General features: G+C 46.5%; 2 protein-coding genes across 4 annotated transcripts in view; one reads left to right on the top strand and one right to left on the bottom strand.

Moving 5' to 3' along the window:
• CHKB (choline kinase beta) overlaps window positions 1-789 on the bottom strand; it is a 62,595-nt gene extending 61,806 nt beyond the window's left edge. For both annotated transcript variants that reach the window (XM_077470653.1, XM_077470654.1), the window contains exon 1: window positions 416-789. In XM_077470653.1, the coding sequence (XP_077326779.1) occupies window positions 416-654 (239 nt within the window). In that variant the 5' untranslated portion in view covers window positions 655-789. The remainder of the gene's footprint in view (window positions 1-415) is intronic.
• A 198-nt stretch (window positions 790-987) lies between these two features.
• LOC143961389 (adenylate cyclase CyaB-like) overlaps window positions 988-12,555 on the top strand; it is a 29,724-nt gene continuing 18,156 nt past the window's right edge. The window contains exons 1-2 of one of the 2 annotated variants that reach the window (XM_077470656.1): window positions 988-1,133; window positions 5,328-5,489. In XM_077470656.1, coding sequence (XP_077326782.1) covers window positions 5,334-5,489 — 156 coding nt within the window. In that variant the 5' untranslated portion in view covers window positions 988-1,133; window positions 5,328-5,333. Of the gene's footprint in view, window positions 1,134-4,673; window positions 4,759-5,327; window positions 5,490-12,555 lie in introns of those variants that run through there. The other variant, XM_077470657.1, reaches the window with a different exon arrangement.

Below are 12,555 nucleotides of genomic sequence, written 5' to 3'. Positions count from 1 at the left end.
CCAGCGCTGTCCTCACCCGAGCCGGATCTTCACTGGTTGTGGGTCCCCGGCATGTTTGCAAAGGGGAGCTGGCTGTGGCTGTGCTTAGTAATGGTCCCGCAGAGTAACGTCTGCTTAGTTCGTCTGGGTGATCTGAGTGGAAGTGGAAACTTATCAACAAAGTGCCCAAGAGTCAAAGAGAAGGCAGAGAAGCAGAAGTTCCCCTTTGGGGTGAAGTTGCACTTTAAAGTAGCATCCAGTAATCCTCTCTTTGGATGGTCTCTCCTTCTCACATGTCTGATGAAGGGATCCTGTGTGACCCTGAAACGTTGTGCTCTTCAGCTGTAATGCCTGATTGATTAGTGGGGTGTGCTGACAGATAATAGCACCACATAGTACTAGCAATGACAGATCAGAGGGGTGGGACAGACCTTACCTGACCACAGAGACCCGGATGTGGTTGGGTTGGATGCTCCTCCAGGCCCCCCCCAGATACTCCCGGCACAGGGTGAAGGCTCTCAGGCGAAGCTCATCGCTCAGCTCCATTCTTCGTCCTCCTGGGGAGAGAGGACAGGAGGCTCCCCCCGGGGGTTCAGTCACTGCCGGAACTGCTTGTTCTCCGTCCCCGCTCTTCTCATCTCCTGTCCGAGGATCGGCGCCTCCCACACACTGCATACTGCCGGCTACCACTCCACCATCACCAGCTCAGCCTGCGCTTCTCCCCGTCACCTCATGTGGACACATGCCAGCTGGGCTGACTGCCAGCTCATCCAGCCAATCAAAACGAGGGATACTCCCCGCTGGACCCAATCGCACACCCCCTACACAGACTGCAGAGCTGTGGTGAACAGCTGTCCACAGCACAGGGGGCGGTTGGCTTACCGTACGACACACATTTGTCTTCTCCATACCCCCCAATGCACAGTATACTGTGGGAGATATGTCCCTAATACACGATGTCTATTCATTGCTACGGATCCACCAGATCAGAATCATAAGCGCCCCTGTCTAATACCATAAACCCGGAAGTGGAGACATTTGAGCTGCGGGAGGTGTGGCGCTCTAGTGACAGCCAGCTTACTGCTCTGTGATTGGTCATTCTAAAATATCGTGATTGTGTGATAGGCGGGAGTATTTTTTTGCACCACGAGGAGGTGAGTATATGGTGAATATAGGTGACCTTAGGGGACCATGTAGGCGCAGGACCTTCTTTAATGTTTATTGGGCCCTGGGCAAACATTTTCTCCTCCTCCTCCTCCCATTCTGAGACATACAAAAAAATAGCAGGTGGACTCAGAATTAGTTTACTGCAGCAGATCACGCAGCGATTGCAATTAGTTGCCTATCCTTACTGCTCACTGGCTGGTTGCTAGAGGTTACAGCACATCATTTCTGCTTGCCAATTGGTTGCTAAAGGTTACTGCACATTATTAGTGCTCACAGATTGGTTGCTAGGGGTTACAGCACATTACCACTCAGTGATTGGTTGCTAGAGATTGCAGCAGCTCACTAGTGTTCACTGATTGGGTGCTACAGCTGAATGCACATTATTACCACTCACTGAGAAGTGTCACAATCCCAAATAATTGTGCAAGTAAAGCAGCACATTAATACAAATACTACAGGATATGATCAGAGACTTCAAATATACTGCAGGAGAGCATCAGAGACTGTGGACATGCTACAAATGACAATCAGAGACTGCTGACATGCTACAGGTTACAATCAGAGACTGCTGACATGCTACAGGTGACAATCAGAGACTGCTGACATGCTACAGGTGACAATCAGAGACTGCTGACACGCTACAGGTGACAATCAGAAAAGTATAAAATATTTTTATTTAAAGCGGGAGTCCGTCGTTTTGTTTTTTTTAAAGCCAGCAGCTACAAATACTGCAGCTGCTGACTTTTAAAATAAGGACACTTACCCGCCCGCGATGTCGGCACCCAAAGCCGATCTCTCGATCGTCTCTCGGGTGCTGCCGCCGCCATCTTGGGTATGGGAATCAGGAAGTGGAGCCTTTCGGCTTCATTTCCCGGTTCCCTGCTGCGCATGCGCGAGTCGCACTGCGCAATAAGGATGGTCCCCGCTGTCTCTGGGATCCGTGTGTTTCCCAGCCGGCAGCGGGGGACTTTCGGAAAGGGGCGTAGATTCTGCAGAATCTACGCCGGAAGTGGGTGCAGATACCTGTACTGTACAGGTACCTGCACCCCCCTCCCCCCTGAAAGGTGCCAATTGTGGCGCCGGAGGGGGGGGGGGGGAGGGTACCAATGAGCGGAAGGTCCACTTTAGAGTGGACCTCCGCTTTAACAATTCTCCAAAGAATAATAGAATTATGTGCAAAACATCATATAAAATGACTGTACAATTTGTTCTTGAGTGCATGGTATTTCAAGACACTCACAAAAACACATGCATTCAAAAAGTTATATGTATAACAGTAACAACTATGCATTCGATAAAGCCTACACGTTCTGGAGTCTTTCTGCACTCCTTCATGGATAATTCGTCAAGCAATCTAGGGTATAAGGGAAAAACACAGATTTTCACCAACAAAATCTTCCACTCTCTGCTCTCATACAACTGCCCCTTTCCCCCTTGGCATACAGGCATGGCGACCGTTCTGCCTCTGTACTGAAAAATCAGCAGGTGCCTGTGGACATAGAATCTGCCGTACTCGCCACTGGGTTCCCGGTGTGTTTGTGATCACAGTGGGAGCGAGCAAGCCAGCTCCACCTGGAAGAGCCAGATCACGTTTATATACATATGATCCGGGGGCACAGGTGCCGCCTTGTAGCAGTAAGACTGCTATGGGACAGACCTGAAGCAGTTTTATATATATATATATATATATATATATATATATGTGTGTGATTGTGTATGCTCAGCCTAATAGTGGCCATACATGGAACAATTGTATATACTGTACAATCATATTGCCCAAAGGCTGGTTTGATACACTCAGTGACCATGGGGATCTATCCTACTTTTCATTTGATTGGATTTCGTGTCCAGGCCAAATAAACTTGATAAAACTGATCAGAATTGATGACACAGTATGGGGGATATTTATAAAAATAAGGCATTCACCCAGCCACACAAATTCTAACTGTGAATTAGTGTAATAATATGCCCTGTGTTTTATGTTTCCCTTGCATTGTAAAAATGGGTTCACATGTGGCTGCAGTCCTGTAGTGTAATGGCTGATTCCCACGTTGATGTATTCATTCACCTATCTTGTCTCTATTTACCAAAATGACAAGACAACTTTCTGTTCTGGGTGACAGAGTCCAGTACATGGCCTCATCATTTCCTCTGTGTTGCATCACAAATGTGTGAGTGCTAATGTGTGGAAAACACATATATTGCCTTTGTTGGTTTGCCTGTTTGTGCACCTGTGTCACATCTAATTACTCTTTGGGCTAATTCACATCAGCTTCTGTGTTAAAACCCCAGCAGTCCAGCTGGATCTGCACAGTATTGTTCATTTTTTTAACAAACTTTATTTAAATGTCACAAACATTTCATAAAGTTCAGTTGGCCAACATGCAGCTCGGGGCAATGGGTTGCCTCACGCTGCACTGAAAAGGAGTACTGCATGCAGTACCATCATTTAGCGCACACCACTGCAACACCTTGCCTTGTCATGTGGTGAGACTGTGCCAGAAAGCAGAAGCAGCCCCATTGCATCTGGTTTTACTGTACTCTTAAAGGGGTTGTGAAGGCTGAAGGTCTTTTACCTTAATGCAGGGCTCTACAAAACCCAGGTGCCAGGCCACCTTGGCCCCTTGAAATTACATCCTGGCACCTGGGCTACACTGCAGCAGAGGTCTGTATTCCTCCCATATGGCCCCCCTGCAGATGCGCAGACTAAGGTCAGGCTGGCCGGTAATTGAGGCCACTGCTTTGCGGCCTGCTGTAGCAGGATAGACGCTTCTTTGTGCGAACCGGCATCCTCTGGTCGGTGGTGCTGTGATGAGGGTGCCTGAGAGCTTCTCTTGCTTGCTCTCACTGCCCACCTACCTCCAACATCTCCTTCCCAGTTTGACAGCTGGGTGCTGGGTTTGAGGTTGCTGGCTTGATCTGTGCCTTGATCCCTTTACTGCTGCTGAGTGGATGGGGAGTGCCACCTCATCAGCACACATCAGTGAAACATTACTTATTTGCAAAATTTTATAACAAACTAAAAAAAAAAAAAGTTATTTTCTTTTTTACATTTTTGTCTTATATTTTTTTGCATGGCACCAGGCGTGAGCAATTCCTATTGCCCAATGCCCTGGACATGCAGTGCCAGGCAGCTGATTTCAAAAACTGGCACTTTTTTTGTTGGCTCCAAAATTCAAAGCAAATTTGTCAAATCCTGCCTTAAAGTGGATGTTAAGTCACAAATGACAAAACCTGTAATCCGGTGGTCATCAACCCTATACTCAGGGCCCACTAACAAGCCAGGTTTGTAAGATAACTGAAATACATCACAGACACAATACTGAAATCATTTGCCACTCAGTGATTGCAGTATTCTAATCTGCATCTCCCCAAGGTAATACATAAAACCTGGCCTGTTTGTGGGCCCTGAGGACAGGGTTGATCACCACTGCTGTAATTCCCTCTTAAATGAAGATATAATGTGCAGTGTGCATGTTTTTTTTTTATTATTCTGCAAATAATCTTGTTTTACAGCGTGGCTGGCTGCTCACATGACTTGGCGGTGCTCTCCTTCCTTGGTCCAAGCACTACAGTGGGGTCATGTGAGGGCCCCGCGGCACTGTAAATAAGGTATTTTACTGAATTATTTATAAAAACAACACCCCCACTGCATATTATATCTTCATATAAGAGAGGGGGTTTACAGGATTTGTCAGCTATAGCAGCCTGGTGGGGCAAGGAGGACATGGATAACACAGACTCCCAAGCTGACGGGGAGGGGGAGAGAGGAGAAATGGAGGCACATAAACTGACCACCGTAATCCAGGATCATCAGTCTTGATTAAAGCACAGACAGGGGGCACAGGAACAGGCAGGATAGACCAGGTTTTTTTTTTTTTAGAACATAGAGGGGGACAACTGACACAGCACAAGCACTATACCGTGTATCCTGCTGTAAAGATTCAGGATCAGATTCAGGATCATATATATTTTTTTATTTTTATGGGTCACAAACACTTTAATGCATTCTTTGTATTGAGGTAATAAACCTATTGTCAAACTAAAATTAACATATATTACAAAAACACAAACATTTATTAAAAACCCCACCCCCTGTACATGCACATATGTACGCAGTATGTACTCGTAGGAACTCCAAAGGTAGTTTCTTTCATGATCCCCTGGTTTTTGCTTTTCAGTACAAGATGCCTCGAAATGTGGAAGTGAAAGCCAAAATCAATAACTGGGAACATACTCTTCAAGTGTGTCAAGAGCTAAGCAAGAGCAATGGGGAAAAGATATCCCAAAGAGACATTTTCTTCAACACCCCACAGGGACGTCTCAAGCTAAGGGATTTCCAGGTTTAACTCAGATTTTCTTCTTTTTTTGTATTTATTTTTTAAGTATTCTTCATATAATGACCAGACACTGGCCTGTCTATTTAGGTTCAAATCTTGACTTCACTTTGCTCTCCTTAATCTTTAAAACCACCCTCTGTTGCTGATAAACTGATGGTTCTGTACATCTACCATTCTTGAAGCAAGGAATTAGTGTCCATTACATATTTTCAGACTCCTGTTTTGCATATAGCTTCCTTTATAGCCTTTTGCCATGATGATGTAAATAGTTTGTTTTTTACAAATAAGCATTTAATACATGCCCTGTAGCTGAGTATCAGCACATCAGCCGGGTTCATGGCCGCGCAAACTGTCGGGTCACCTGAGTTCAGGTGACAGATGCACACCATTGGAGTCAGGAGTGAACCGCTAAGGTAGTGGACTCATGACTGACTGCTGCGGATGGAACTCTGGGAGGTGCAGGTGCACTGGAGCTCCAACACGGATCCCACTGGGAGCTAGAGCATAGATTCCCCAGCGAGCAGAATCTTAAGAGCCAGCAGGTGTCACCAGAGGCTCTATTGGTGAGGCTGGACTGCTCTGAAACTGGCTCCAGGTCCCGGGTTACTCTCACGGTAGGCTACAGGAGGAAGCAGCAGACCAGGACAACAAGGAATAGTCAAGAGATAAGCCAAAGGTTGGGGCAACTAGCAGACAAGAATAGAGAGAGAACACGCCAAAGATCAGGGTAACAAGTAGGCAGGGATAGTCAAAGAACAAGCCAAGATCGATAACAGACAGATGTAGAGCACCCGGCAAGCAGGAGGCAGGAAACCAAACACACAATATTGCTCGGCAAGGCAGGCTTGGAGAACACAGTGTTAAATAGTGGTTCCTGTTTAGGCTAGGGTGCAGCCACACTGAGGAAGGATTAATTAACTGTGGCAGCAGGCAGGTAAAATCACCTGGTTGTATCCAGGATGGTAAATATGTGTGTCCTAGATTCAGGCTTTATGCAGACTTTTACAATTAGAGGGGAAGAGTTAATGAGCCCAGCTGAAGTAAGTGGGCTCATTAAGGCCTCTACAAAAAACCCCAGCATGCATAGGGAGATGCTCCATCCTGGAACCAGTTTTGTGTTGTATAGACTGGGGAGTGTGTCACCTGTACTGTGCGGTGAGTTAACGCCTGTGTGGCAAAACCTTTACAACAAAGGCAGGGACTGGTACAGCACAAGGCTGCACCCAGTTGTTAGACAGGGAGTCTACGTGTGTAGTTAGAGGTTAAGCTGACCAGGATTTATTTTCTTGTTTTATTTTGTTTGGCTGTTATATGTATCACTGCATGTAGCCTAAATAAACCGGATCTTTTGTTTTTTTGCACCTACACCGCTGTCTGCTGTGCCTGACTTTGTGTTGTGAACCCATCCAGGGGGTCACACACACCCGCTACTGAGCTAACCCCCTCACAGTTGGTGGAGAATTTTGGCAGTTTTTTTTTTTTTTTGTTGTTAAGGCCAGCATGGAGGAGATACTGAAACAGCTGGCTCTAGCAAATGCAAACCAGCAGCAAACAAATGCAGGTTTACAAAAGAGCCTTGCAGCTCAACAACAGAGCCTTGCCGCCCAGCAGCAGGCAAATGCAAATCAGCAGCAGACAAATGCAACTTTGCAGCAGAGTTTGGAAGCTCAGCAACAAGCCCAGCAGCGATCTGAAGCCCGCTTCATAGACCTGTTGCAGAAGCAAGAGCAGAATTTTCAACAGCAAATAGAGACATTGATACAGCAACGTCCGCAGACCAATGAAGCAAGTGGGTACAATAATACCGCATCCTTTGGTGTGAGCCGTTTACTGACAAAAATGACTGGAGAGGATGATCCGGAGGTGTTTTTGACCACATTTAAAAGGACTGCTGAAAGGGAAAAGTGGCCTAAGGAGCAATGGGCTGGACTGGTGGCCCCTCTGTTAACTGGGGAATCGCAGAAAGCTTATTATGACATAGAGCCTGAACAAGCAAAAGACTATGTGATGCTAAAAGCAGAAATATTGGCACGGCTGGGTGTCACCCTGGCAGTCCGGGCTCAGCGTGTGCATAACTGGACTTTTCAGGTTGGAAAACCTCCCAGGTCTCAAATGTATGATCTCATTCACCTGAGCAGGAAGTGGCTGCAGCCAGAGATTTTGACCGCACCAAACATTGTGGAACGTGTGGTTATGGATCGTTTCCTGAGAGCTCTTCCTACTGCCATCCAAAAATGGGTAAGCCATGGAGACCCAGAAAATGCAGATAAACTTGTGGATCTGGTTGAGAGGTACTTGGCTACAGAGAACTTGACCACCTCTTCCAGGGACTCACGGACTTTCCCCCCTAAGACCAGATCATCCCCAGTGGCGGGTAAGATGACTCCAAGGGGTGAGGGTGGAGAGTGAGAGGGTGGGAGTTCTACCTAAGGTCTGGCGGGAGCAGCCCAGGAAGCCCATGCTGCAAGAGGCAGCGAAAAAGATTATTTGCTACCGCTGCCGCCAAGAGGGACATATTGCAGCCAATTGCCCAGTTGTGGATGAGCCTATGCAATGTGACTTTATAAGGGAGAGACGTCAGTCGCTGTTTGCGACAGTTGCATGCACTGCCATTCGGGGACCTGAGAAACATTTATGTAAAATGTGTATTAATGGTAGACATGTTGATGTGTTGCTAGATTCAGGTAGCCTGGTAACATTGATAAAAGCTGAATTAGTTACTACAGAGGTCTCTGGGAAGAACAGGGTGGCTGTTATTTGTGTGCATGGGGACACCCGAGAGTATCCTGTAACTTCAGTGTTTTTTGAGACCCCCAAAGGTAACCTCTCTCATCAGGTGGGGTTAGTGTCTCACTTACCACATGATGCTATTGTGGGAAGGGATTTTCCAAAATTCTGGGAACTCTGGGATTGTCCTGAGGCCCCCATTGGTGCCCCTATAAACCAGGAAGATGACCAGAATTCCTCTGGGAGTGGTGAGGACTCTCCTGAATTTCCCTTGTCGGTATTGGCGGGGGAAACTCGAGAAACTGGGGAGGAGCCAACATCCTCAGATGAAAACATGCCGTCTGTGGAGTTTTCGGATCTTGAGGTTCACAGGGAAAATTTTGCCACAGAACAGTTAAAAGACCCCACCCTAATAAAGGCACGGGAAAATGTGGTGAAAATAGATGGCGAGTTAGTGAACCCAGATAAGACTTGCCCTTATCCTTACTTCACTATGGAAAAGGACCTGCTATATCGAGTGGCTCAAAGGGCAGAAGAAACCATTGAGCAACTTGTAGTGCCCAAACCTTACAGGAAGTTGGTGTTAGAATTGGCTCATGGACACATTCTGGGAGGTCATCTGGGGACAGAGAAAACCAGAGAGAGGGTATTGCAGAGATTCTATTGGCCTGGGGTCATGAAGGAAATAGAAAAGTATTGTTCCTCCTGCCCTGTGTGTCAGAAGTCGGCACCTATGCCACATTTCCGTAACCCACTGGTACCTCTTCCTATCATTGAGGTCCCCTTTGAGAGGATCGCAATGGATTTGGTAGGTCCGATAATGAAGTCTGCTAGGGGGCATCAGTACATTTTGGTTATATTGGACTATGCCACCCGTTATCCGGAAGCAATTCCTCTCCGAAATACCTCGGCCAAAACCATAGCCAAAGAGCTATCCCTTGTTTTTAGCCGCGTGGGTATTTGTAAGGAACTGCTTACGGACCAAGGTACACCCTTTATGTCCCGGGTTATGAAAGAATTATGCAAGTTGTACAAAGTGAAGCAATTGCGTACATCTGTGTATCACCCCCAAACAGATGGGTTGGTTGAAAGATTCAACAAAACCCTAAAACAAATGTTAAAGAAGGTGGTGGATAGAGATGGAAAGAATTGGGATTGTCTAATACCCTATCTGATGTTTGCCATTAGGGAGGTACCCCAATCCTCTACGGGTTTCTCACCCTTCGAGTTGCTCTATGGGAGACACCCAAGAGGGCTGCTGGATATCGCCAAGAAAACTTGGGAAAATGAGAGTTCTCCTCACAGGAGTGTGATTGAGCATGTCGCCCTGATGCAAGATAGAATTGCACAGGTAATGCCAATTGTAAAGGAACATTTAACCCAAGCGCAGTTAGCACAGCAGAGAGTGTACAACCGTGGGGCCAAGACCCGTACTTTTTCCCCGGGGGATAGGGTCTTGGTACTAGTCCCTACGGTTGAAAGCAAATTTCTGGCCAAATGGCAAGGTCCATATGAAGTAATTGAAAAAATTAGTGAGGTGAACTACAGGGTTAGACAGCCAGAAAGGCGAAAGCTGGAGCAGATCTATCACGTCAATCTGCTGAAAGCCTGGAGGGATAGGGAATCCCTAGTCGCAGAGACTTTGTCACAAGTACAGCCTGATTGCTTAGTTCCTGAGGTTGGAATAGCAGACACCTTATCGAAACCCCAACAACAGGAGGTTAAAGAGTTTGTACTTCGTAACAAAGAGATTTTCTCTGAGCTTCCGGGACAAACATCTGGCGTAGAGCATGACATTATCACCCCGCCAGGAGAAAGGGTAAAACTAAAACCTTATAGAATACCAGAGGCCCGATGGGAGGCAATACGTGGGGAGGTTCAAAGGATGCTGGAATTGGGTGTGATAGAGGAGTCCCAGAGTGACTGGTCCAGTCCTATCGTACTAGTGCCCAAACCTGATGGGAGCTGGCGGTTTTGTAACGATTTTAGACAATTAAATAAAGTTACAAAATTTGACACCTACCCCATGCCACGTATAGATGAGTTGATTGACCGGCTGGGAACAGCCCGATATATGACAACTCTTGATCTCACCAAAGGGTATTGGCAAATTCCCCTGGCCGAGTCGGCCAAGGAGAAAACTGCGTTTGTAACCCCAGATGGGGCATTCCAATATAAGAGAATGCCGTTTGGGTTACAGAATGCACCGGCAACATTCCAGCGGAAAATGGATAAGATTCTGAGGCCCCATCAGAAATATGCTGCAGCTTACCTGGATGATGTGATTATCCATAGCACAGACTGGGTCTCACATTTGCCAAAAGTACAAGCAGTCCTAGACTCTATCCGGGAAGCTGGGTTTACGGCCAATCCAAAGAAGTGTACCATTGGACAGGAGGAGGCCAAATATCTTGGGTACACTATTGGGAGGGGGGTGATAAAACCCCAAGTCAATAAAGTCGAGGCCATACAGAGTTGGCCACGTCCCAACAGCAAGAAACAGGTACGAGCCTTTCTGGGAATCGCTGGCTATTATCGACGATTCATTCCCCATTTTGCTTCTCAGGCTGTGCCCCTCACCAACCTGACAAAAGGGAAAGAGTCGGTTATGGTTAAATGGTCCCCAGAGGCTGAGGAAGCATTTCAGTCCTTAAAAACAGCCTTATGTAGCCAGCCAGTGTTGTACTCACCAGACTTCTCTAAGGACTTTGTTGTACAAACTGATGCATCAGACGTTGGGTTAGGAGCAGTGTTATCCCAGGTCTGGAACGGGGAAGAGCACCCAGTCATTTACCTCAGCAGGAAGTTAAAGTCCCATGAGGTAAATTACTCCACGATTGAGAAGGAATGTTTAGCAGTGAAGTGGGCTCTAGATTCCCTTCGGTACTATCTGCTAGGTAGGCACTTTGACCTGGTGACTGATCACGCTCCTTTAAAGTGGATGGCTCAGAACAAGGAGACCAATAGAAGGGTAAATAGGTGGTTCCTAGCCCTACAGGAATTTAACTTTACAGTTAAGCATCGCCCTGGTGTTAAAATGGGGAATGCGGATGCTTTGTCTCGGATACATGCGTGTCTGGCTGCTTGTGTTACAACCCCAAGGTTGAAACAAGAGGGGGGGGGGTATGTGGCAGCAGGCAGGTAAAATCACCTGGTTGTATCCAGGATGGTAAATATGTGTGTCCTAGATTCAGGCTTTATGCAGACTTTTACAATTAGAGGGGAAGAGTTAATGAGCCCAGCTGAAGTAAGTGGGCTCATTAAGGCCTCTACAAAAAACCCCAGCATGCATAGGGAGATGCTCCATCCTGGAACCAGTTTTGTGTTGTATAGACTGGGGAGTGTGTCACCTGTACTGTGCGGTGAGTTAACGCCTGTGTGGCAAAACCTTTACAACAAAGGCAGGGACTGGTACAGCACAAGGCTGCACCCAGTTGTTAGACAGGGAGTCTACGTGTGTAGTTAGAGGTCAAGCTGACCAGGATTTATTTTCTTGTTTTATTTTGTTTGGCTGTTATATGTATCACTGCATGTAGCCTAAATAAACCGGATCTTTTGTTTTTTTGCACCTACACCGCTGTCTGCTGTGCCTGACTTTGTGTTGTGAACCCATCCAGGGGGTCACACACACCCGCTACCGAGCTAACCCCCTCACATAACCATGCAGATGTGAAAGTACAAGCCCTAAGGCTGATACACAGACCAGGTAAGAGACAGACAGAGTATGAATGTATTACTGCAGAGTCATGACAATACCAAAATTCTCAGAACACTATGCATTAGCTAAACAAACCGCCAATTAAAAGTGGTTGGTTCACTTCTAGCCTGCCCATCCGATTTAAATTTTAGACTGAGCTGTCAAATGAGGGATGACTCCGTTCTGTGTGTAATTATCATCTTAAAGTGAAACAATACTCGCATCCCCACCAGCAATGTGATGTCTGCAAGCTACCTGGCCATGCCAACGTCATTGTTCAGTCTTGTTCTGGATTTTCAGCCATCATAATTCACCATGCCAGGATGATATAAATTCTACGGTATACTAAAATTGTACACTTAGCTGTGCATGTGCAGCCCAGTGTATGTTGTCAATAACAAGGCAAACAGGCAGGTAGGTAAGAGTCCTTTAATGCCGAAGAGACGCACTTCTCTCCTTTCACCTTTTCTAACAACGTCTAAAGCAACAGATTTAATGACTGAGGTAGCTTAATTATGATAAAGACCCACATGATGGGCTATAGGGGTGAACATTTTTTCATTCTCAATATAGTAGATCTGATCCTCAACCTTTGGAGAGAACATTCTTCTTGTCTTTCCATCATAAAAGGCATCATATGTGCAG

Source organism: Lithobates pipiens, unplaced genomic scaffold, assembly GCF_037356315.1.
Source record: "Lithobates pipiens isolate NorthernLeopardFrog02 unplaced genomic scaffold, aLitPip1_a1.2 Scaffold_8, whole genome shotgun sequence".
Taxonomy (NCBI): domain Eukaryota; kingdom Metazoa; phylum Chordata; class Amphibia; order Anura; family Ranidae; genus Lithobates; species Lithobates pipiens.
Note: the sequence above shows the minus strand (reverse complement) of the source record. Positions and strands in the feature narration are given on the sequence as shown.